The 27078-nt window shown below is 39.4% G+C and overlaps 1 protein-coding gene across 1 annotated transcript in view; it reads right to left on the minus strand.

Moving 5' to 3' along the window:
* The window catches only part of SI (sucrase-isomaltase), a 158895-nt gene that overhangs the window by 44296 nt on the left and 87521 nt on the right, over window positions 1-27078 (minus strand). Inside the window, exons 34-42 of the mRNA XM_029911098.1 lie at window positions 26020-26154; window positions 23239-23323; window positions 21976-22114; window positions 7580-7713; window positions 6973-7007; window positions 6765-6881; window positions 3604-3752; window positions 1054-1135; window positions 896-952 (exon numbers count right to left, since the gene is read on the minus strand). Of these exons, the coding sequence (XP_029766958.1) occupies window positions 896-952; window positions 1054-1135; window positions 3604-3752; window positions 6765-6881; window positions 6973-7007; window positions 7580-7713; window positions 21976-22114; window positions 23239-23323; window positions 26020-26154 (933 nt within the window). The remainder of the gene's footprint in view (window positions 1-895; window positions 953-1053; window positions 1136-3603; window positions 3753-6764; window positions 6882-6972; window positions 7008-7579; window positions 7714-21975; window positions 22115-23238; window positions 23324-26019; window positions 26155-27078) is intronic.

Raw genomic sequence — 27078 nt, forward strand, 5'->3', positions numbered from 1 at the left:
CAAAGACCTCAGGTAGAATATTTCAGGGATTAAAAATCAACAGAAGTGTTTTGGGGCTAAAGATGTTTGAGAATATAACGTTTGTGACTTTCAAACACCTGACCTTTTAGCTCACTAATAAGTAGGTGTTGGGTGAAAATTTTGTAACAAAGTTAAAGTTACACTAAGCTAACACATCATATTAGTGTGAACTTATTGGCCGGGTTTGCAAACCCGGGTGAATAGTTTGGAAGAATCTTAGAGAAAATTCAGGTCAGACCAGAGCCTTCCTAACTCTGCACACAAGTGCCTTTATCTCTCTATGGGGGAACCTGGTGGCTTGCAATTCCCACCCCTATCTTGACATCTTCAGGGGCAGTTTGGCGGTGATAAGTACCCTCAATTCCTATTGATGCTCAGTGGCTCACTGGATTGGATCCAAGGTCTAGAGCTTCATTTCCAAAATGATGTCATTTCCCAACAAAACCTTGGTTTTAAAAGCCTCCATATCCTATCTCAACCACCTTGTCAATATCTATTCCTCTTCCTGCTCCTCTTCAACTATCAGTGGCCTCCCCTCTATCATTCCACACCATCTCACAACTATGTGCTACTATAATTCTGCTGCTGCTGTTAAGGTCTATATCTCTTGCCAACTTTCACAGCCTTCGTACACCTCTCTTTGTCATTGGCTAGAGGTTTTTCTTCCATTTAATTCTATCACCTTCTTGTATTACTTAAGTCTATAAAAAACACTTGGGGATGTAGTTTGCATGAAAAATATGAACAAAGTATAGTGTAAAGTTGTATTTAAACACATAAAGTGAGGAATTCCACCACCACCTTTGGCAGATTATTCTGCTAATAGTTTTTACTATCAGTTAGATGGTCAATAGAAAACATTTATGTTACTTACTGTGTAATAATCATACCAGCGTGCATTGGGTATATAAGCCAACACGGATGTAGCATTCTGGAATTGAAACACATACATGTTATCTTCTTTAAAGCAAAAAAAAAAAAAAAGTATATCTAAAAGTACTCTCATATATAATTAAATATCTAAATTCTTACCTCCAGTACAGGGCTAATGAGCAGTGCAGGTCCCCACAGAAATTGTTTGTATACATCCCATGTTTCTTTGTCTTCCACAAACCTTAAAGCAGTAAAATCATTACCACATATATGATATCAATCTTTTCAAAAGAGTTTCCTTCTTAAAGCACACTGGGTGATTAAAAATTTCATCTTTCCCCACCACACACACATCCCAACCTTATTTATGTTTCTTCTTTTAATAACTCAGATTATTAAAACTGGACCAATTTTAAACATCTAATTTACTTTTCCTCATTCATGTAATCAATTCAAGTATGCCAAGGGCTTACAGAGATTCTCAGATGAAAGACATTATAGAAGTGTAAGGTATCACTATTCATATATGTTGTAGTTTAGATCATGAAACTAAAAAGGTCTGTTTCTAGTCACTTTCATTTTTAGGTCCTTATTCATTAACACAATAACAGTAATATTATCTAAGGGCCAGACTGAGAATCTCTTCCTCACATTGTTGGATAGCTGCTTACATAAATTGCCCCGAGTTACTCAAGTGAGTTAGTCTAGCCCTAATATTTTTAAACCTTTACAAAGTCAGGATGCAGTTTGATTTTGACAATAAGATTTAGGTCAGTTCTTATTGTATTCAGTCTAGTTTACCATCTCTAAAGGACACCAATGAAAACATTCATTTATCTTGAGGTCAAAGAAACAGTAAGAACCAAGTATCTACAAATGCTGAAGCAATCCAGCTAAATCTAGTTCTAAACTTGGAAATTATTCCTATAATATATATTTTTTAATGCTGGGATTGGAAGGTTGGTAACAGGAGAAACAGTGACTCAATTTTCTCATTGTGATTATTCCACAGAACTATAATAAAGTGTTTGACAGAAATTAATGCTGAAGCAAGAGAATGGATAACTTCACTAATCTATTCTGATAGATGCTGAAAATCCAATATTAAGGAGAGAGTATATTACTGTCAGTTAAGGCTGAAAGCTACAAAATGATCAATCTCCTTATTTTTCCCCCACCCTCCAAAAATCAAAATGTACTCACATCTGAAAACTCAAGGGAAGTCCTATAGTTTAAACATAATTACACTGCAATAATTACATAATTCATGTCTCTCTGTCCATAATTGCTAAGTTTATGAATCCAGAAAAAATATTTTGCGGTATTTTGAGCTGGATTGCACCTTTTAGAGCAGAGCAGCACCATCCCCAGTGCAATATCCAGAAGATACAGTGCCTCAGGAAGGAAATCCTGGAGCTGAATAGTTAAGTCAATCACCATTTACTTCAATGTAAAGGTTTTTTGATCACACAATTCATACGGATTATGGTTAATAAAGGGTTAAAGAATGATTAATAAATGGTAAATCAATTGTTATAGACATATACGGAGTCCAACAGGTCAATAGGTTGTTTATAATCATCATTAACACCTTCTATTGATGTGCATATAACAAATGACAAGATATAGAACTCATATCTGTATCATATTATAACATCTATTAACCCTTTATAAACCATTGATAATTTACAATATAAAATGTGATCTTTATTTTGTTTTTAATTTTTCTCTATTGTGTTTTCAGAACAAATGCAACAAGAAAAATACAAAACGGAGGTATCCAAAATCACTAACCATTTTGAGACATTTTGGACTACATGTGTTCACCCTCTAACGCAGACAGAACTCCCATCTACTCAGTAAAGACTGACCCCTAAAACTGGGACACATATTACACAGAGACATAAATCTAGAGTTTTGCATAGAGCCAAATAATGGGTTCTTGCCTGCCTCACGGAGCTAGGATTTGAATTAAGACAGAGTCCATGAGAAGGAAAGGAACAGGAAAACTATTAAAAGTAGTAGGAGATATGTAGACGAGGACTCCGCCAGTAGCAGAATTATAGTAGCACCTAGTTGTGAGATAGTATGAAGAGAGAGAGAGGGAAATCACTATAGATGACAAGGAGTAGGAAGAGCAGGGCCGGCTCCAGGCACCAGCTTCTCAAGCAGGTGCTTGGGGCGGCCGTTCCGGACAGGGGCGGCAGTTCCAGGTATTCGGCGGCAATTCGGCGGATGGTCCCTCACTCCGCCTGGGAGTGAAGGACCTCCCGCCCAATTGCCGCCGCAGATCGCGATCGCGGCTTTTTTTTGTTTTGTTTTGTTTTTTTTGTTTTGGCTGCTTGGGGCGGCCAAAACCCTGGAGCCGGCCCTGAGGAAGAGGAATACATAACGGTCAATGAGATACACTAGAGTCCAGGGAGGGTTGTAAAAACAAGAAATGGACCCAATCCTATGAGTTGCTGACACCTTCAATAGGAACTGAGAGGGAACTTAGTACCTTCAAGCTACCCCTGTAGATGTGGGGTTACATGACACCAGGTTGCCCTCTAGAAAAAAAAATTGGGAACCAAATATCCCTACATACTAGAATAAACATTCTTATAAAAAAAAAGCTGAAGAGTACAGTTTGAGCTAATTTCAGGAAAACTCATGAGTTTAAGTTAAAAAACAAATTATTGTCAAACTGATGAAACATTTCATACTTACTCATGGAGGACAGGACGCACTACAGTGCTACCATGAACGTGAGCTTCATACATTAAAGTGTAGAGATAGGGTAACAGTGTGTATCTTGTATTGAGTACATCTCTGGAAATATTTTCAAATTGTTCATCAAAGGAAACAGGATCTTGCTTCTAAAAATGGAAAGAAACTGTTACTCAAATTGCAGAATCTCTCTCATACCCCTTTTCACCTTTCTTCCTTGTTTGTAATTATTAATTTATTTAATTTTAGACGCACATTATGGACCTGATCCTCCAAGGTACGTTAGCATTTCCTGAAAATCCTAAATAACGCATTCTTGACTACCTGATTTGCACATGCAAGTTCCTTTTTACACATGTATATGCATTTGGGGGGCATACACTTTTCAGCTGCCAGTTGGAAAGTTTGGCCCTAGATGATGCAAGTGATTGCAGTGACCTTCACAAGGGAGTGAGAGGAACTGATTCTTTATGGAATTTATTACATTTAAATTACAATTATTATAACCTCTGGTTATATCTATATTGATTCATATCCAGCTTTTGCATCAAAACCACAATTATTAATAAAAGCATCTTTTCACAGCCACTTACAATGATATTGGCAGTATTTTATTGTTTTAGAACCTGTGAGAATTGCTATATTTTTGATTCTGTGAATATTTCCATTGACAACTCTCTTTTTGGAGGGAGCTGTAAATTAACTATTATTAACTAGCCACCAACTTGAAATTTGGTTGAAAAGTTCTCTGCCAAAGAGTAATATTAAATGATTTTTCAACAGCCTTACCTTTTGCAGAGATTTCCCTGACTTAAGCCTACCATTTTTTTTATTTGAAGTAATAAAATAGTTGAGATAATTGGTAATATTTATATATGGACTAATATGCATGTTTCCTATTTTTTTATATTATACTTTTACTTTAAATTCCATTGGCCTGCTAAACCCAGGGTTGTGAGTTCAATCCTTGAGGGGGCCACTTAGGGATCTGGTGCAAAATCAGTACTTGGTCCTGCTAGTGAAGGCAGGGGGCTGGACTCGATGACCTTTCGGGGTCCCTTCCAGTTCTATGAGATAGGTATATCTCCATATATTTTATTCCTAGCTGAAAAATCTTTCTGGGACTATGTAATGTAAACTCTTTTTTCTCCCTAAACTGCAGTGCTTTTCACTCCTAAGGACAAAGTGGTATTAAATAACAGTAGATGTCACTGTGGGCTTAGAAGGAAGGCTTGAAAAACCTAGTGGGGGCATGGGAGGGGTGGGGGGGAGTTTAATACAAACTCCACTGAATGTATGACACATTGTGTTGTACATAATTTATTATCCTTCTTTCCTGCAGGGCAGCACTCAGGACTTTCAAAAAGTAAAAAGAGCACTAATGAGTGATGTCAGGGAGCACTTTCAATCTTTATTAAATGTACTGAACAATACCTTGGCAAATTGGGTAAGAATGGAAGCAACATGATAACCCTGAATCTGCATTTTTAAAGGCTTTAAAAAGGCCTATTGAAAGGTGTGCTGCTGCAAGATAAAGCACACTGTTTTTAAAAAGGAGACTTTAATCCATTAGATATATGCCATATAAATAGCTCGACTCTGCTAGACCTGAAGCTCTAACTAGAACATAAGTACTGTTTCTATTTTTTGTTTTCCCACTTATCTTGTTTTACAGCTTTCAACAATACATTCCTTAGCTAATACAGTCTACAGTTAGACAATTATTTTGTTTTTTATTCTTTAATAACAGTAGCGGATGGAGGCAGAATATGCAAAGTAGAATAAATTTGCACACACTCTCTACAATCTTATTAAACTATTCCATTTTCTGATTTGTCCTCTAATTGTGAACTATTGGGGAGGAGAACAAGAAGGTCATTCTTACTGCATTAAGTGTACTCTAGAGAGGAAAAAAACAAACAAAACAAAAACTTTACTTGAGCATTGTAGGTGCAGATTTCTTTTTAAAAAGGCATGTAAGTAAAAAAATGTCTGAGCTTGCTTCAGTTCTAGAATATGCTGGTTTCATTGTCATAAATTAGGATGCAGGCCCTTTAATGGTGTAAAACCTGCATGGAGGGGGCAGTGATGCCACGCACACAGGGCTCCCACAGATGCAGTAAATTAGAGCATGACTAGGGAGCCAGGATGGACACATCCACTGTGCAGCACTGCCCAGGCACCACCCAGGGGACCCAGGACAGTTTAAAGCTCTCTTTTCTTGGCAAATGGCCCATGAAAGGTGGCAGTGTAAACACCATATAGCAGCCCTGGGGTTCAATCACTCTATGAGCACAGTAGCCCCAGCTGACACATGAGATTGCCATTTACATTACTCTATATCAGTCATAATGAAACAAGTTTCATGTGTAAAGTAGGGTGACCAGATGTCCTGATTTTATAGGGCAGGCCCAATATTTGGGGCTTTGTTTTATATAGGCACCTATTACTCCCCACCCCCGTCCCAATTTTTCACACTTGCTATCTGCTCACCCTATGTGTAAATTAAGAGTCTGTCTTTCTGTATCCTCACAGCAATGTCTCAGTGTAGCTAACATTAAATACCAATGTACTGGTTGCCTGAGTCACTAGGTTTTGATGGGTCAACACCGGGAGGGAGAAAACGAGAACTAAATTAACTGAGGCACAAAATCTTCCAAGATTAGTTGAAAGCTAGGTCACAAATATTTTGGGTCAGAACCAGTCTGCAAAACATGATTTTCCAAAAGGTTTGTGTTCAAATAGACTTAATTTTTCCTAGTTGAATCTTGATGCAAACCACACCCAAAACAGCGTAATGAATGGTCACAGGACTTGACAGGAACCAAAAGTGGGACAAGGGGTCATATTGGAGAATAACATGGAATCTGTGATCAAGATTCCAAGGCCAAAAGGGACTACTGTGATCGTGTAGTCTGACATCCTACATAACTCAGGCATTAGGAATACTAACATTAGCTAGAATTTTTTATCCTCTGATAAGTGAGTTAATAATGACAACATCATTTAAAAACAAACATTCTTTTCACTGTGTGCCCTCTCTACTTTGTATCTGTTTTCTTTAGATTGTGAACTCTTCAAGTTTGGGGCTCTTCATATCTTATGTGGGCCCAAGCACATTACTGATGTATAGTAAATAATAAAAATAATCTATGACCCACCTTTGTGCCTATGGTATTATGATTTCTGGAAAATGGGTAAAATGCTCCCAGCTGCATCCAACGGACACACATGTAATACTCTGCATCATTGAAGAAGCCACAAATGTCTGCTCCAGTCTGAAAGATTAAAAAAGAATAAATTTGAATGCTGTAGATTATTGCACTTAGGTAATGATGTTTTAAATGTATAGTAACAACACTAACTTACATAGGATATTCCAAAAAGGCTGAATTCCATCATACCTGCAAGAAAAGTAAGGTGACTTTATTGATTGCTATTTTCTTTGATATTCTAATAGCCACCTGCAGCAGCATTCATTTAGCAGAAAGGAATGAAAATAAATATATTTCTGTAGTTTCTCTAATATATTGTTCTTCTTCCCCCTGCAGGATATGCTGGCAGCTGGCTCTGCAGGAGCAGAGAAAGGCAGCTGGGCGGGGAGGGGGAGAGAGAGAAAGAATCGCTAGGGCCAGGGCTAACAGGGAAAAGCTAAAAGTAATGGGTAAGCATTTTGTGGGTGAAAGGGAAGTTGACTTCAGTGGGAGTTGAGAGCATTCAACAACCCCCAGGATCAAGCCCAATGTCTATTTTGTAAGCACAACAATTCTAAAGAGTTGCTTAGCAGCCATGAAGAGAAGGTTAAAAAACAAGCAATTAAAACACGAATGCTGATTGCTAAACTGAGCAGTCTGTATTGCCTACAATTAAATTTCTTCTGATTTAAGCCTAGTAAAAGCAAGTAAAAGACAAACATGTCCAGAAGGAAGTTACTGCATAGGATCAATTGACTGTAAATCCTATTGCTTCCACATACCAATTATAGATTTATAAAGTTGATCCCAAGCTGCGGTGTTATCGCCAAGCCAGTGTCCAGCCCATTTTCCACTAGAGGGATACGTTGAACGGGTGACAACAATTCCACGTTCATTAATGGTGCTCTGTAAAGCACTAACAATGAAAATACAAAGAATAGTAAATTAGACGTGGAAGAAACGGTTCTAGTAAAAAAACCTTACATAAGGTTTCCTTTGAAAATAAAAATATTTTCTTATATTTTGATATTTAAATTAAAACCGTGTAGTTACTGGTATTATTAATAAGTATAAGCACCAGATTAAAATAATGTTTTCAGAAGTTATAAGGATTCACCTTTGCCCTGGAATATACTATGGTTCAGACTGATGTACTTGTACAAATTTAAAAACTGAAAATCAAGTGCAAATAAAGCTGAGGTATAGTCAGAAACGTAAATGCCAAAAGAGAGGATGCTAGAATATAGAATTTCACACTAAAACCAGCTAGAATTCAGGAGAATTGGAGGGAAGAAAAACTTGTGAATATCTGTAAAATTGAATGCATGAGGTGATGCACGGTCACTGCAGAAATACATATCAGTGACCTAGTATTAGGCAAACTGGAAACAATAATTAAAGACAACTTTGAAAACATACACAGACAAATGTGACATCAGGACAAGAGCTGGGTGAAACCTCGTTATGGATTGAGTTAAAACCTTGTTCAAACTGATGTGTGCACTGTGCACAGACCCTTTATTTAAGACAGCTGTGAGAGACAGTTAACCTGTTACACCTAAAACAAAGCCTATTAGCATCTACTTAGGCCTGGTCTACACTGGGGGGGGAGGGGGGGGATCGACCTAAGATACGCAACTTCAGCTACGAGAATAGTGTAGCTGAAGTCGATGCATCTTAGGTCAACTTACCTCGCGTCCTCACGACGCGGGGTCAACTGCTGCCGCTGCCCCGTCGACTCCGCTTCCGCCTCTAGACGCGGTGGAGTACTGGAGTCGATGGCAGAGGGATCGGAAATCGATTTATCGTGTCTACACTAGACGTGATAAATCAATCCCCACCTGCCGATCCGGTGGGTAGTGTAGACGTACCCTTAGAAACTTGCACCACGGGCAGGGGCTCCACTGGGTGAGGTGTGGAGGTGGGTGAGAGAAAACACAGAAACTGACAACAGACAAGAACAGAGAGACAGAGGCAAAATGCAAGAAAGCCAAGAAGTAGCCTGTGAGCACAATGTGACCCTGGAAAAGCTAGTGATAGCTTTTGGGTTTGTTGGCTAAAGAGTCTTGAGGCTGTATGCTAAGAAACTGCTCTTTTCCTCCTGTGTTCGGAGAAGCAGAACTTCATACATACTTTTAAAATAAACAAGATTGCATCAAAGAGAATACCAGCCTCCATCAATTTTCACTTCCAACTGGAATATACCCAGGGCCCTGAAATACCCACTCAGACTGAAAAGGGGCTAAACTTCTGTAAAAGAAAGTCTTGTGCCACTGCAATCTACTCTACTAAAATTCTTTGGGGGCAGGGATGGGGTTTAAAATGGATAAAAGAGAATTGGTAAATATAAAATATTTAGATTTTCAATACGCTTTTGACAAAATCACTCATTAAGGAAACTGAAAGACAACTCCCCTCATTCAGATGGGCAAGGAGGGCTGCTAGCCCCTGGAAGCAGTTTTTCCAGTCTTGTCTGCCTCCTTTCCAGCTGGGAGAGGTGGGCTGAGGTGACCCTGCCCAGCCTGGGCTGTTAAGAGGGTACCTGCATCTTGCTCAGCAGAGGCAGCCTGTCCAATCATGCCCCCTTCCTCTCAATGCACTAAAAACCTATGCCCATTGCCACAAGATATCACAGAGTCCAAGCAGCTGCAGTGTTAAACACAGATGCATTAGGGCAAACCAATTACTAGCTGACAAGGTTAGGAAGAAATTTCCCCTACGGGTTGGTTATTGCATAATGTCCATTTTGAGTATTCCTCTGAAGTCTCAGATATTAGCCTCTGTTCTGATAGCAGAGTAGATGGGTCACGGGTCTGACCTCCTTGGACAATTTCTATGATCCTATGCAACATTGTGAACACATACTGTGAATCATTATACAAAAATAATAATAAAGTACTAGTTTAAAAGCTACACTGATGAAATCACATTGCTTTCTAATGCTATCTTCACAATAATAGCCTGAACAGCTGCTTCAATAAGGCACTATTTATTTTTTTTTCTTCTGCAGGATTTACAGCTTTAGTGACATTATAATTACAGTGAAAACACACAAGTCACTTAAATTACCATAGTAATTAAACTAGACTAATGCATTGTAATTATTTCTTCCAAGATAAACAGTAAGTTTTCTAGTATCTTCTACTTCTTTGTCATGTATTATCAAACACTTTCATACTCTGCTTGTATTACTCTATTTGTAGAGTGACTTGGAAATTGCACATAGTGCTGTAAACATAAAGAAAGTATATGTCAAGAAAAGTGTCTTTATGGGACTACAAACGTGTAAAGTTAAGTGTGTGCTTAACTGCCTTGCTGGATTAGGTTGAGAGTCCTCAGTACCTTGCAAGATTGACCCTGATACACACCTGAACATCAGTTATATGTGATGTAACAAAAATCTAATTTAATCTGAAAGTCTATGACTGGCTGCTACATTTTACTTTTAAAGACTTTGTTTATTAAGTCTGCCTGAAAGTCTAGTTAATAGAGGATTGCAGTAAATCAACATGGAGGGAATAAAGGGCAGCCAAGAGACAAAGGGCTGGTCCACACTAACCCCCCACTTCGAACTAAGATATGCAACTTCAGCTACGTTATTCACGTAGCTGAAGTCGAACTATCTTAGTTCGAACTTACCACGGGTTCACACGCGGCAGGCAGGCTCCCCCGTCGACTCCGCGTACTCCTCTCGCGGAGCAGGAGTACCGGTGTCGACGGCAAGCACTTCCGGGATCGATCCCAGAAGATAGATTGCTTACCGCTGGACCCGGAGGTAAGTATAGACGTACCCTAACACACTATCTAAACATTCTCAAAACAGGTTAGGGAGGTCAAGTAATGTAAAAAGCTGGTGTTCGTGTTGAGGTTATGCAACTATGTGGATGTTGTGATTTCTGAATTTGCTCCTTGGCTGATCTAGTTAATGGTAGCTTAGGTACAAGTGATCATGACTTGATCACATTTATCATGTGCAAGCAGAATAAAGTCCAGACTACTACTATATCTACTTGGTGCTTTAATGTGCCATTTTCAGAAAGCTGGGGAAAAAATGTGAGTCAAATCAGCTGGGGGGGAAGAATTTCATCAGAAAAATGTAAATGATAATTGGGAATCACTAAGACCACCTTACTAGATGCTTAAAAAGCCACAATCCCACACCTGAGGAATAAGGCTGTGCTAGTTTTAAAAAATGGAGGTGAAGTGAAAACAGTTGTAAAAAAAAAAATAGACTAAAACACAGAAATACATAATAAATGGAAGAAAGGGGAAGCTGATAATAATGAATATAAATCAGAAGTTAGAAACTGTAGAAAACTGATAAGGAACGCCAATGGACACAAGGACAAATTTATAGCCATCAAAGCTAAGGACAATAGGGAGTATTTTAAATATATTAGGAACAAAAATAACCGACAGTGGTATTGGTCATTACTAGATGGACATGGTAGAATTATCAATAGTAATGCAGAAAAGGCAGAAATATCCAATAATATATCTGTTCTATATTTGGTGAAAACACAGATGATATAGTGTCATCGTATGGTGATGATAACACTCTTTCCAGTCCACTAGTATCTCTAGAGGACGTTAAACAGAAGCTACTAAAATTAGGTAGTTTTAAATCAGCAGGTCCAGATCACTTGCATTCAAGAGTTTAAAAAGAGATGTCTGAGGACTTCATTGGACCATTATTGCTGATTTGTAATAAGCCTTGGAGCAGTGGGAAAGTTCCAGAAGCCTGGAAGAAAGCGAATGTTGTGCTAATATTTAAGAAGGGTAGACATGATGACTTGGGTAATGACATCAGTCCCAGGTAAGATAATGTAGTGGCTGATACAGATCTTGATTAATGAAGAACTAAATGAGGGTAATGTAATTAATGCAAACCAACATGGGTTTTTTGAAAATAGATCCTGTCAAACCAACGTAATATCTTTTTTTGATGAGATTACAAGTTTGGTTGATAAAAGTAACAGTGTTAACATAATAGTCTTAGGCTTGGTCTACACTAAACCCCCAAATCGAACTAAGGTACGCAACTTCAGCTACGTGAATAACGTAGCTGAAGTTCGAAGTACCTTAGTTCGAACTTACCTCGGTCCACACGCGGCAGGCAGGCTCCCTCGTCGACTCCGCGGTACTCCTCTCGTCTAGCTGGAGTACCGCAGTCGACGGCGAGCACTTCCTGGTTCGACTTATCGCGTCCAGACAAGACGCGATAAATCGAACCCAGAACTTCGATTGCCAGCCGCCGAACTAGCGGCTGGGTGTAGACATACCCTTAGACTTCTGTAAGGCATTTAACTTGGTACTGCATAACATTTTGATTAAAAAACTAGAACAAATATAAAATTAACATAGCACACATTAAATGGATTAAAAACTGGCAAATTGATGGGTCTCAAAATGTAACTGTCGATTGGGAATCGTCATCAAGCAAGTCTATTTCCAGTGAAGTCCTGCAGGAATCATTTCTTGATTCTACACTATTTTAACATTTTTATCAATGACCTGGGAAAAGTTTGCAGCGGACACAAAAATTAGGGAAGTAGTAAATAATGATGAGAAAAGATCGCTGATTCAGAGTGATCTAGATTACTTGGTAGACTGAGCGCAAGCAAACCACATATATTTAATACAGCTAAATATAAATGTATACATCTAGGAACAAAGAATGTAGGACATACTTAAACAACGGGGAACTGTATCCTGGGAAGCATTAACTCTGAAAAAGATTTGGGGCTGTGGTGGATAATCAGCTGAACACGAGCGCCCAATATGAGGCTGCGGCCAAAAGAACAAATGCAATCCTGGGATGCATAAACAAGGGAATCTCAAGTAGGAGTAAAGAGGCTGTTTTACCTCTGTATTTGGCACTGGTGTGACCACTCCTGGAATACTGTGTCCAGATCTGGGGTTCACCGTTCAAAAAAGATAGTGATAAGAGGGTTCAGAGAAGAGCCACAAGAAAGATTAAAGGATTAGAAAACTTGCCTTATAGTGATAGTCAAGGAACTCAATCAATTTAGCTTAACAAAGAGAAGGGGTAACTTCACTATAATCTATAAGTACCTAAATGGGGAACATATATGTAATAATGGGCTATTCAATCTAGCAAAGAAAGGTGTAACATGATCCAATGGCTAGAAGTTGAAGTTTAACAAATTCAGATGGGAAATAAGGCGCAAATTTGTAATGGTGAGAGTAATTAACCATTGATACAGTTTATCAAGGGTTGTGGTGGACTCTCTATCACTGACAATATTTAAATCAAGACTGGATGTTTTTTCTAAGGCCTGGTCTACACTGGGGGAGGTGGGAGGGGCTGTTGATCTAAGTTACGCAACTTCAGCTACGTGAATAACGTAGCTGAAGTCGACATATTTAGACCTACTCACCGCGGTGTCTTCCCTGTGGTGGGTCACCCGCTGCCGCTCCCCCGTCGACTCTGCCTGCGCCTCTCACGGCAGTGGAGTACAGGAGTCGACAGGAAAGAGCTTGGGGGTTGATTTATCACGTCTAGACTAGACACGATAAATCGACCCCCGCTGGATCGATCGCTGCCCGCTGATCTGGCGGGTAGTGTAGACACCCTAAAACATCTGCTCCAGGAATTATTTTTGAGAAGCTCTATCTCCTGTGCTATACTGTAGGTCAGACTAGATGATCACAACAGTTCCTTCTGGCCTTAGAATCTATGAACTACAAAAAACAAAAGTTGCAATTTGAGCGCTACAAAATCATAAATGGAAACTCCATTTTGGAGGCCATTGCCTAGAGAGTACTGCTGAATGGAGATTAAGGTCTCTTGTTTACCCATAGAACAGTTACAGTTTGGATAGAGGCAATGGTGAAGTGGAGGGCAGGCACACTTGTCCTCAGGTTTTTTTTCGAGAGTTAGAGCCTTTTTGGGTGATGACTTAGGGGGTCTAAGACTCAGGTTTGAAATACCTAAACTTTCTCGAAGGGCCAGCTCAGCCATTTATATGAATGTGAGAGAGAGAGAAACTGAGTTCCATGCAATTTACAGTTTATGCAGGACTTTTAGATGTGAGTTTAAAGAAAGAGATCTTGACTGCTCTTCGCAGACATTGATAAGCCAATGGCACTTCCATCAGGGTAAGCCCTTTGTCTCTGTTGCCCCCCAAGTTTTGTGCACTGTTCTGTATACCAATTAATCTTACACCTTTCCATAGCAAATGTGAATGGATTTCATTGGTGTAGAGCATTGGGTTTTTCAGAATAAAAAGGTGATATACATATATACATAATGCTCTTATTTTTCTAATCCCTCAATGTGCCGGCAGATTCTTCCATGAACCAGTAACATATTAGGAATTATTGCTTAGTGACTAAAAATGCACAACTCAGGTATCCAGAGAATATGATTTTCTAGCCCCAGCTTTCTTATCTTTTGATAAAATGAACTTCAGTATTGCTGCTCCATTCAATAAGTATTTGTACCCAGGTTGCCAACTCTTGTGATTTTACTGTCAGTCTCACAATATTTGATATTTTACTTAAAGACCCAATTCTGACAAACAAGTGCTTACTTGAGAATCTCTGCTTTTGTTAAAAAAATAAAGTAAATGTTTAGCCCTTGTGGTTGCAGAGAAAATCTTAAAAAAATGTGACCCGAGTGTACCACAAAGGTTTAAAAACCAGAAGGCAAATAAAAAGAACCTATTTTTAAGATAGTATCTTTAAAACAGGGGGGCTGTGATTGTTAGTACTTTTGTTCTTACATTTTACGGAAGTACTATTGAAAAAGTACCGCCAAACAGTACACTAGTGTAAATAATTACTGATTGCCTATATGTTTTAGAGGATCATTTTGCTGAAATGCTTTTGTTATCCTGAAGTTTCTTGCTGCCATATGGAGTATGAAAGGCACCAAGATCATCTCTGCTTTACCTTCCCATCTTGTATCACACAAGACCAGGAAAGAATGCTGCAGCTAGCATTTCCTTAGCATTAGGGAAAGAGTAGAGACAACTAGAATATCAAGGGGTCATGGATAGCCAGGGCCCTGATACATCTGTGCACCTGGTGGGGTCAAGCAGATGGTCCTGTGGGAGGAAATGTTCTCAATTTCTGAAACAGCAATAAGCATCCTCTCCTCCCTAGTCCTCCTGTCTGTGTCTGATCTGTGCTGGCAAAATGCTCAGGAAATAGCTCCAATCCCCTGTCCCATTCTTTCTTTGAGAAAATGTTAGAATTTTGCCCCTGGATTGTGCAGATGCTGTATAATATAGTCTAACTTGAAGCCATTCCAGAATGATGGCCAGAAAACATCATTCATTAGGTTCATATACGTAAGCTATATTGCACCTCCTGATAAGAAAATTGTACTTTGCATCATTATTTCTTGACTCTGATTGCTCCCATGTGTACTACTATGGAACTTCTTTAATTATGATATTACACCATCTTAATGCTGGCATAGAAGATAAATTTGGAACATTTAAGATTTTTAAATAGAGGTTTTGACCATATTTTCAAGTATAAGAAGTGTTTGAATAAACTATCATTTATCTTAGTCATTTCTGCTGTTCAGGTGAAGCTTTTAAAAACAGGGGGGGAAATCACTAGATTTAATTTTATCCTTAATACTCAGAAGCAATGATAATATTCCCATCAGTGTTAAGTTATCGTCTACAGACAATTTCCAAATTTTACTTTGATTTGGCTGACAGTAAAAGAATCAGAAATTCCTTACTGTCCTGTCAGCAATTCTGCGAGTGCCTTGATTGACAGTGATGCACTGGCATACTACCAAATATAACATCCACTCAGTCAAAAATTCAAGTGGCCTTGATATTTTCTTTCGTTATGGTAATATCAAAGTTACCAAGGGCTTTAAGGTCATTAAGGCCCATAGAAAAATGCTGTTCTTTGCTTGCTCATTGAATTGGAAATGAAACAACCTAGATATATTATCATTAGATCAGACATTATCTAAAATAGGATAGAATATTACTCAGTAAGGAATTAACATATAATAAAGTTCGCCTTGGAACTGAGAAAATAAATTGTTAATGAGAAAGGCTTATGCATATCATTTACATAAAAAGTTCACTAATTTCCCTGTTTAATATTATTTCTTATTTTTTGTTAAGGATGTTAATTCAAGAATGCATATACAGTGCCCTGCATTTAAAATAACAAATTCACATACCGTAGCCTGATATATACCATAAGATCAAAACAATATCAGTGCTATAATTAAAGCAGTCCATCATAGCTATACCTGGAAGCAAAAGGTATTTCATATTTTAATTACTTTAATTACTTAGGTTATTGTTGGGTAATTACTGCTCTTAACAGCTGATCAAAATGCTGAGGATAGTTCTGTCTTGTAAATGAGCAGCAGAGTGTGCGCTTTTATGATTGACTGATCTTGTTTAAATGCAGAGCACTGTCCCAAGATGGCCTTGGGTAGCTGTCTCATAATAGATATATCAGTTGAAAATGCAGCATGTTGTGTCTGAATGTGTTGGGACAAGAAAACATTTGATGCCATCTAAATTAAACTATATTAGAAATAGCAACATGACCATCTTCTCTGCTAAAGCCAGGCAGCGATTAAGGTTGCACAACATAAAAATTATATGGATTAAGTCATTAGAATCTGTGTACAACTAATTTTGGCCAGGTAGGTGAGAAAATAATCTTCTGTAATATCAGACTTGGGTAAACTCTTTTTTAAAATGTGACTTGAAAATTGCATCTGCTTGGAGAGGGTGATTGTGAAACTGCTGGACTCAAACCAAGACACTGAGTTTCTGTTGAAGAATTAAATTCAGCAATTGAAAAAAAGATTCTGAAGGACACAAAACAATTTTGCTGCTTCAGATTCCAATTATCAGAGCAAAATCCTCTTTGGTAAGACATACTCATGGGCACCCTATCTCGATTAAGTGGTTGGTGCAAGCAAAAGAAAAGGACAGTCAGCATTATCTATCTGGTGCAATCATCATAGTAACTGAGCAATAAAATATGAGTGAATAAAACCAATCAAGAGTCCAACAAGTAGAATGCATCAGTGGCTCTTAAACCTTTTACCATCAGGCCTCATTTTTGTCAGTCCAAATGAGTTCAGTTCCCATCTTCACGTGTGCTAGTGACAATATTGATATATATCAGCTATTAGTAAAATACTGGCACGCTAAAGTACATACACTCGTAACAGCCTCACTGTCTCACATTTCAGTGAATACGACTTACCAAAGTGTGGAAGGACTGACACAAATTGAAAAAGAGTGATCTGCAAACCTCTCCAAGAGGATCACAGGCTCCTGCCACCTAGAGTCTCCCATTCTGCCACTGTCCCTTCCTCAGTTTGTCTCCTTTGAGTCCCCAGCTATTTCCTCCTATAGCTCCTGACCTCTTTAATTCCCTCTTAGCAAATATGACAGCTGCCTTCTTGGTCAATATCAGAGACTGAATCAGGGATCTCCTGAAATAAAAAGCAGAAGTCTCTACAGCTTGAGATAAAGAGCCAAGCTCACTAGCAGAAGGTTCTAACAGACCATGTCCTCTGTAGATTATGCACAGAGGAGATCACCACATACACCAGGTATGTCTACACTGCAGAAAAAAACCCACAGCAGTGAATCTCAGAGTCTGGGTCAATTGACTTGGGCTCACACTATGGGGCTGAAAATAGCAAGTGTAGACATTCCTGTTTGGGCTGGAACCCAGGCTTTGAGACTCACTCCCACGGGGTTGGGGAAGGGAATGTTGCAGTGTAGACATACCCACTGACTATGAATTACACAAGGCCCTATGGCAGCCATCTTGTCACCCCCTTCTCCTTACTGTTCTCTACTCAAAGCTGGCTAGGCAAGAGCTGGGCATTCTTGTAGGTATTACTAGTGACACGCAACCCCTGGTTGGACAAACTGTGTTGGCCGTGAGAGAGAGAGAGAGAGTAGTTAGAGCTACAACAAACAGACAGAAAATCTTGCTATCATCTTCCATTTAGCTGTTCTTGCAAGGCTAGACTAAAGCTTGCACTTAAAAAAAATATTTTGTAAAGACGTAATAATTATTTTAAAATCCCAATATCTACAAAAAATAATAAATTTGAGCTTTTGCCTTTTTTTAGTCTTAATGATTTCATATGTTCTCTGCAACCATAAGTGCTATAAACTTATTTGTTTTTAAATGAATGCTGAGGTTCTCAAGTAACCATATAATTCCATGCCTGAAGACTCTGTAGCCTAGCCTAGCAATATGGAGGACTGATTCTCCTTTTCCATTAAAACACCCCTCTGTTGCAGGGAAGGATATATATGGACCTCTGTGAGTGGGTGGCAGAGTACCATCCATCTATATAGGTACTCATATGACCTTCATCATGGTAGTAGCTGAATGCCTCATAATCTTTAATGTATTTATTCTCACAACATATCTGTGAGGTAAAGTAGTGCTGTTGTTCCCATTTTACAGATGAGATGTGTCTATCAGGACACAAGACCTAGGTAAGGAGGTTGTGGAGTTGGTGGAAGGGAAGGAGAGTCTGAGGAGTTTCAGGAGTGAGTGGATGATAGGGAGGAAGCTAGGGGTGCAGCTGGTTCCTTCTATAGCTAAGAGCAGGGGCAGTGCTCTGGTTGCACCTTTCCCTCAGGTAGAGAAAGTACTTCTTCCTCTTCCTGATGACCTTTCAGAGGTCACCTGACAGGAGAGAAAACTTTTTCAGGGAGACAGGGTCTCTCAGGTATGGTCACTGCAGAGAAAAGAAAGAATAGCACCATCCCCACCTTACTACGGAGAGGTCTAGTGAGTCATCAACTTTGCTGTGAGAGGCTGACTAAGATAGGGAGATAGCAAATCCATATCTCTCAGAGAGATTTTTGAGGAGGTCTTGGTTTCTGCTGGAAAACCTCCAGTTACTTCAGAGAAGGTCTGTCATGGACTGGACAGAATTAAAAAGAGAACACAAAGGCAATAGAGAGGTTTGTCCAAGAAAATGGGTATGACTGGATGCTTTTTAAAAAAAACTCTAGGAAAGAAGTCAACCTGTCAAATGGCCAGGAGAAAAAATAGAGACCTAAAGTTATTGGTCACTGACTCGAGTGATCTGGATGTAGGGAATACAGGTAATTTTTCTAGTATAGACCAGAGCGTAGACGCTGTAAACCTTGTGTACGTACCTATTTTTATGAATGATATCTGATCTTTTGTTTTCAACTTCCTGTTATGCATTATGCATATTGAAATACAAAGCTACTTTACCGTGTTCCTAATCTCTCAGCTACGTCTTCCAGCAGTAAACAGCTTTCACGCAGTACCTACACACATACACACACTTGTAAGATTGTTTCCATTGATGTAACACCCAGCAATAGAAAAGTACAGTATGGGGTAAAGGACTAGATTTTGTTTAAAGGCACAGGTGATCATAGAAACATAAGATACTGAAAGAGGTTTGTTTTGGTTTTCTATTTAAATCCCTGCTTTGGCTGAACACTATTTTCTTCCAATACACAGTGCAAGTCAGCAACAACAGTGTCACTTGAAATTCTGCTCAGAGGAAAGAGATCCCAACTTCTTGAAAGCCTACAGCTTTTTTCTCTTTTCTCAACTATTAGCACTAGGCAAACACTGTCATGAGACAAATACATAAACCTAGTCCATTTGTCCTTGACATGTATGGTACTTGCATTAAAAAATGTGTTACATTTTCCAGCTTCTGACTCCAATTAACTGTGCTCTTACAAGCTGTTTCTGGATCCTTTCAGTCTGCCCTTTGTGTAAACCTCATGTTAGATGAAAAGCATACTGCCAAGCAAGAAACTTCAGAAGTGTGATGTGTGAAACAGAAAGATATGAGAAAAACTATAAAGGAAACTATGAAGAGAGAAATACAAAACAAAGCAAGCTTCATTACACATTAGACTGTTTCTTTTTGTGGTGAGAGAATCAGTCATATGGATGTGAATTCTTCATCCTCAGTACATGCATGGGGTTGACTTGAAAATGGATGCAGAATGCAAGCAGTGATTTGTTAGGTATTTCCCCACTCTTCCCTTACAGAGCTACCTTCAACTGCTAATATTCCCGCGGATACCAAAGTCAGCCCAGTGTGGGAGTAAGGAATGCAAAAGTGGCTTTAACTCACATTTACAATACCCTGATCCTACACCCCTTCAAACACTATGCTGGTCCCAACTTTAAAATTAAAGCAGGAATGATCTAATTTACACTGGCTGCCAACAGCCCCCAAAAGGCTGTTACAGCAGCTGGGGATAGCCAGGCTTATGGGCACCCTCTTTCCCTTTGCCAAGGTTGCCACACTGAGGATGCCCTTATAAAGAGGCACCAGCTAGGTAAAATTTACGGTTGCGTTGCACAACTGAAGTTTCTCCTGGCAAAGCTGCCATAGTAGCTTTATGCCATCCCCTCCTGTGGGCCAGTCCCTCCCGGACACAAAAGAAAACATGCAAGTTATGTGTCAGGGCAGAGCTGGGGTGGGAAGAGAGTATTTCAGTGTGGCAACGGCTATATTAAAGACAGGGCTGAAACACAGTGGAACCCTTTCCAGCCAGAGTAAGTCAGAACATCACTGTGGCTGTGAAGACTGAGCTCATAATATTACGCTGGTGACACAACTAAAGCCATAGAAGTCTCCAGGTTACTGCTAAACTCAACACCACCAAACAGTCATGCTCCTTTTATATTTGAAACAATTCATCTTTCATGTCAGGAACAAAGAGGAGCAGACAAAACAGAGTATCAATTAAATATGATAAGGTGGGTCACCGATATAGATAGCTGGACACATTTTGAATTTGAAGCACATTTTGCCCAAGTCAAAGTAAAAAGAAAACAGAGAGTCACATGCTTCATAGCTTCTGTAGACCAAGTTCATTGCACACGTTAGGGGCTCCTTGCTTCACTCCATGTCTCCCCACAAGCTCTCTAGGGCCTGGTCTACACTAACACCCCAATTCGATCTAAGGTACGCAACTTCAGCTACGTGAATAACGTAGCTGAAGTCGACATACCTTAGTTCGAATTTACCGCGGTTCAGACGCGGTCCACACAGGGCAGGCAGGCTCCCCCGTCGACTCCGCGGTACTCCTCTCGCTGACGTGGAGTACCGCAGTCGACGGCGAGCACTTCCTGGTTCGAATTATCGCGTCCACACCAGACGCGATAAATCGAACCCGGAAGTTCGATTGCCAGCCGTCGAACTACCGCGGTAGTGTAGACAAGCCCTATGTACTTCTTCCCATCCCTCTCTATTGAAGGGAGTCCCTGCAACTCCCTCTGCTCCCTCCCTCATGCCAGGGGCTCTGAGTCCCCCATTCCCTCCCTCTATGGCAGGGGCTCTGTGTTCCCTCACTACCCCTTTCCACCAGAGTCCTCCAGAGCCTGCAGCTCTGCATGTGCCCCTATTCTCCCTTTCTCCCCATACCAGGCTTGCTCAATCCCCCATGTCCAAGGCTGTGTGCCCCTATTCTCCCATTATCGCCTGTCACATGGCATGGGCTTTGCATGAACCCACCATTCCCTCCTTCTCCCTATTTTCCCACCACACGACACCAGGGCCCCCTATTCTCCCTCTCTAGACCATGTGTACATACCTGCATTTCACCCCCCCCACAAAACCCCTTCCCCTCACACAATTATTTGTCTTCATTCTGTCTGGGAGAGAACTCTTTCAGGGTGTCAACAAGTTAATCTCTACTGGGAGGATAGGCAGAGATGAGATAGGGGCTGGAAGGCATTAATGGGTGTCATCAACCAGTTCTTTGGTCTACAGACCCTTGCAGAGGTGCTTGAAGCTGTGGCTCTGATAAACAGAGGAAAGAGGCTCCATGTGCCCTGCATTTTCCCTCTTTTGGTTTTTCAATTTCCCCGGAATTGATAGGTATTTCTCACTGATGCCTAGAATGTTCCTTGAAATTTTGGAATTGATTGGATCTCGCTTTCAAAAGTTATTGAGTACATATAGACAGGACTGAGCATATGCCCTTGAAAACGTGGCTAACAAAATATTAGAAGTTTGTAAACTTTACAGAGATGGTGTTTATACTTTGTTGTATTTTTAAAATGTTCCAGTTGCTAACTGTTTCCAAGTATTCCTGTCAGTAAAGAGGTGCCTGAATTATTGTAGAACAAAGAGACTAGCTTCTCAAGAGGAGAGAGAAAGAAAACAACTTACTCATAGGTAGGTTTTACTTGTGACCATCCATAGAGATTATGCACATCATAGTGTCTAACAGGGGTTCCATCTGGCAGGATCTGCTCACTTTCCATGCATAAGGTTTTGTGACTCAATCCAAGTGACCGTGATTCCAAATCTAATGAGAAGGAAGTTTAAATATCTGTATCGTTAAATCATACCAAATCGTTTACCATATTTAACTGCCTGTGTGCAGTGGGCTTTTGTTTAGTTTTGTTTTGCTTTGTTTTTCGTAAGAACACCATTCTAAATTTTCTGACAATTTAGATTTTGAATACTGGCTGTTCCCAATAATCCTGTATACTAATTTGGAACTACAAAATTACTATAATAATCTCACTGGAGATGCTGTTCTCAGCCTGTATGAACAGGATCTCTTAACTCAGAGGATGCTGCAGATCTTTAGAAGCATCTCTCCACATCATCAATATAACCTGAATAATGGAAAAATATCTGTAAGTATTAAGCTAGGGTCAACTACACAAATTAATATTGAGAAACTGGGTATGGAAGAAGTGAACGAAGAAGTAAGCACATGAGAGAAGTCTACATGAGTAGAACATTCGGAGGAAAATTTTCAACAGCACAAAGGACTTTCAAAGGAAGTTGGGCACCTAACTACCTTTTTGTGCCTTTGAAAATATCCTCCTGGATAACTACTTGTTAAGGTATTCTCTGCTAAAGTCCCATATTTTATAATGGCTCTAGCACAAACTCAGCCAATAGTGTAAAAGCTATGGCCCTGAAGTCTCTAAACTGTGGAATGAAGAAAAATTTTATTTGATTATGAATTCTGTTTTCTCCCCAAGCCAGGCTCTGTGATTTTTAAACTGAATTGTTTAAATCAAATCTATTGCTAAAGGTAGGAGGTAGGGAAAATATTTTCTAAATACTTGAAACTGAACTGCATTGTTCATGTGAAGAAACAAAGTAATCTACAGCTAATTTGGGTAAAATACTTGGAGCCATTTTTTCAAACATCCCTAGATTTAGGCCTCTAAACCCATGTTATGTAGGCACCTAACTAAAAGTGGTTTTATTTTCAGAATTCCTGAGCAAGCACAGCTCCTCACTGCAATCAGGAGTTGTGTATGCACAGAATCTCTGAAAAAAATCAAGCCCCTTTTATTTAGCTGCTAAATAAGGCATCGGAGTTTGACAATTTTGGGTCCAGATGAAGTCTAAGTGAATGATACAATAACCAGAGTCACTACGGAAGTACAAGATAGTTACTATACTTACCGGGCATATAGGGAGGATTGTTTAGATCTGTGTTTCTACAGCCTTCGACTGATCCATGAACAAAGCTTGCTGGTTCATTCATGTCCTAAAAACGTAAAGAAAAAATAAACATTTTCAAATGAATTTTGTTTGTTTCAATGATGCAACATATTAAATGTTATTTTGCAAAGTGATGCATAATAAAACTCCTTCAAGAGCATTTACAGTTGCATTTTTTAACATTAGCGTTTCAGCCAATTTACATTTTCTTGACATGATAGTGATCAAAATTTATATTTGTAAAAAAAGAAATGGAAAGGAAAAACAATGCACCTGACTGAGATCTAATATGCAAGGCTCTAGCTTGCAACAGTTTGTTTATGATCAATTTATAACCCCCTGAAAATGCAAGGTTACAATGGATCTACTGACAAACCCAGCTACGAAGATACTGACAGAATAGTTTCCTCCAGGGCAGATCCTCTGAACTCACAGACACTTTTGGGAAGCTCCTTCTTAGTCACTGGAACAGAGGTTTGAACTGGGGTCTCCCACCTTCCAGATCAATGACCTAACCAGAGGCCTGGCTATAAAGTGAGAGTGACTCTTTCTCTGGCCCAATGCCTATTTCATTATTTATATACTGTGGAACAGTTTCAACAGGAAAGCTTGAGCAAACCTAACCCACAGTCCAGTGGTTAGGGCTCCTCCTCTGAGACATAGGAGCTGAGGGTTCAAATCCCTGTTCCCCATCAGACACAGATGAAATAAACATGGGTCTCCCACATCTCAGGTGAGTGCCTTAACCACTCAGCTATTGTGAGAAAGGGCTTAAATTCAAATAAGTGCTTTCCAGAACTGGTGCAATAGTTTATCACTGGGAATACACAGGAGTGCTGCCTGCAGAGATTGATGATCAGATACAGTGGATCAATGCATCCTCCAAACACAGACATCTCTCTTCTTATCAAGTAATGCATACTTTTTGGTATGTGTTCCCCCTTCTGCATGACTCTGGCAGAGCAGAGATTACAGTCACATTTCTTTGTGGCATGTTCCCCAGTGAGACTGTCAGGATCTTGTGGAAGGGTTATGCCAGCAGAAACTGGTATAGAGCCAAGATGAACCTAGCCCTTACGAGTTAAGGCTGTGATTTTTAAAGGACTCTAATGGAGTTGGGTGGCCATTACCACCATTACTACCTTCCTCTTACGTATTTTGAGAAATCACAGCCTAAATGTTTCTTTTTCAGAGGGTCAGCTGAAAAAGAAACTGAGTCTCTGCTGGGAAACTTCCTTAATATCCTGCTTCCTAGAAATGAAAGCATTGATACAGGTATAGCTAGAAAGTCTCCAGGGAAATAATAAATTCTGTGATGGGATCCTTGAGATGTGGCCCATGGTAATTATTGAAGGTATTGGACTAATTTTTAAACAAACTCTTATATATTAACTGAAAAGGCTAATTTTGTACATAGATAGATAAGTTATTCATCTCTGAGCTTCAAAATGTGTACTAGTTTGTGTGGCCTTGGTTGGTACATTATGTTGTCCACTGGTTAAAATAATACAAGAAGGGTGGCTTTATTGAAAGATACCAAACATTTTACTGGATGGCTAGGTATTTCTCTTCTTTGAGACAACAATATATTAACATTAGATATCTCCCACAGCTATTGCATGTCTATTCCATTTTAGAAACAAACAAAACACTCCATCTAGCATCGTTCTGCAGTTGTCCAGCAGAGATGGCAGTTGTAGCAAACTGTTTGGGAGACTTGTGCTGTGGACAAGAATTTACAAGAAAAATCATCCTAAAAGTGATATTTAAATGGGGGGGGGGGAAGAGGAGGGAGGATCGAGATAATGTTATTTAGGTAATGAAATTAAAATATATCAATAATAAAAGAATTAGGACCTGCTCTTCAGCAGAAAATGTTGTATTAACAAAACAGCTAATTTTTGACCATCAGTAACATATTCCTAATAAATTCAACTGAACAACTTCTCCATGCTTACTTTCTGAGAGGAATGGGATGTAAAAAGGAGTTAAGCATGGTTGGATTTAACACAGAATTCTTTGAATCACAAGTTATTATGGGAAAAGTCAGTCAGATAAACTTTCATATTTTTAATTTCTTATGCTGAGGGAGAGTGTAACCTTCATAATTGTGTGAGGTGATCATTCTACTGCATATCAGAGCAAAATATGCAGCATGCAACAACCACTCCAGACCCTGGCATGAGAGAACATTGTAATGGAGCTTGTGAGATCCATCACAAACTGAGGAGGTCTCTCCAACCCCACTGTCCTTAACACACAGCAGCAAGTAAGTGAACCCACTGAATTTGCAGGTGGGATTAACATGCAGGTTTCCATGGTAATTTGGGCTCTGCCACTGAGGTTATAGAGCTAATCTGCTACAGCTATATCAAGACAACATGTTATTTTTCAATGGGTCCAAACTAAAACCATGGACATGAGTCCCACCAAATTGGAGGGAGTGTAGACTTGCAGTATAAACATTGTGCTTGGCACCTATCTCTATAATGCGCAAACCCTAAACGCTGAATCTGGACAGGCCAAACTTCAGGAAGTTTTGATCCAGAACTGGCTCTGAACTTTGAGTGTCAGGCACATCTCCACATTCTTCAAGACTTAGAACCAACTCCTACAAACGCTAAAAAACAGTTTCAGTCATTTAAAATACTTTTTTACTTCAGCAGGATTTTCCTATAATTATTAAAACCAAAGGTAAACAAAAAACGTAACTATAAAACAGAAAAAAATATATACACTTACAATCCACAAGCCATCAAACTTCACACTTTTCTCTGGTTGATTTGGGTTAGTGTGGTATTCTCTTATTTCTCTTTGCCACCACTGAACTGTGGTGTTGCGGAAGAAATCTGGGAAAGCTGCATAAGCTCTGTATAGCTGTAAAAGTAACAGACAACATAGAGAGAAAGATACAGATTATTGAGATGGAATAACTGGATTTCCAACCATGCAAATTTTGCATGGTTTCTGATTTCCTAGGTAATGGTTTGTACAGTTCTAACTATAACGCCATTTTCTGTAATTCTTAACACAAAGTGCTTGCAACCCCTCCCAGCTTGGTGTCATCTGCAAATTTTATGAGCACATTCTCCACTCCATTATCCAAGTCATTAATGGAAATATTGAATCGTACCAGACCCAGGACTGATCCCTGTGGGACCCCACTAGATATGGCTCCCCAGTTTGACAGCAAACCATTTATAACTACTCTTTGAACACTGTCTTTCAACTGGTTGTGCACCCCACTTGATAATAATTTCACCTAGTCTGCATTTCCCTAGTTTGGTTACTTTTGAGCTATAATAGGAACATAAAAAAATAAGAAGGGTTATATGTCAATGTGCATTTTAGGTTTTTCTTTAAAAATAAATGTGGATCATTATTCCATTTTTAACCCCTTCTGGAATTTCTAAATGCGTAAACTGAGGCACAGAAAGGCAGAGTGAATTGTGACAAACAACACTCCAAATCTGTGCAGAGCCCGGAAACTAACCTAACAGTTCTGACTCTTAGAGTCTGATTTGCATTTACACAAAGACCTCTTTACAATGCTCTAGCCTTAGATCAGAAATGTACACTCACTTTAAGCCCCTTTACGTTGCCAGAGCCTAAATGAGCACCAGTGGCTCAGATATTATGGAGATGGGCAGTAGTATAAACCCCCTAAAATAGAATGGCATAACTAGACTTAATGTAAATGAAAATCAGGTTCTTACCCTCTGCTCTAACCCCTAGATAACACACACTTTTTATCAGATTGTGTCTGATCATACTAGTTACTTGGGGCCCAGAGAGATAATT

This window comes from Terrapene carolina, unplaced genomic scaffold (genome assembly GCF_002925995.2).
Source record: "Terrapene carolina triunguis isolate 2854851 unplaced genomic scaffold, T_m_triunguis-2.0 Scaffold88, whole genome shotgun sequence".
NCBI classification, from domain to species: Eukaryota; Metazoa; Chordata; order Testudines; family Emydidae; genus Terrapene; species Terrapene triunguis.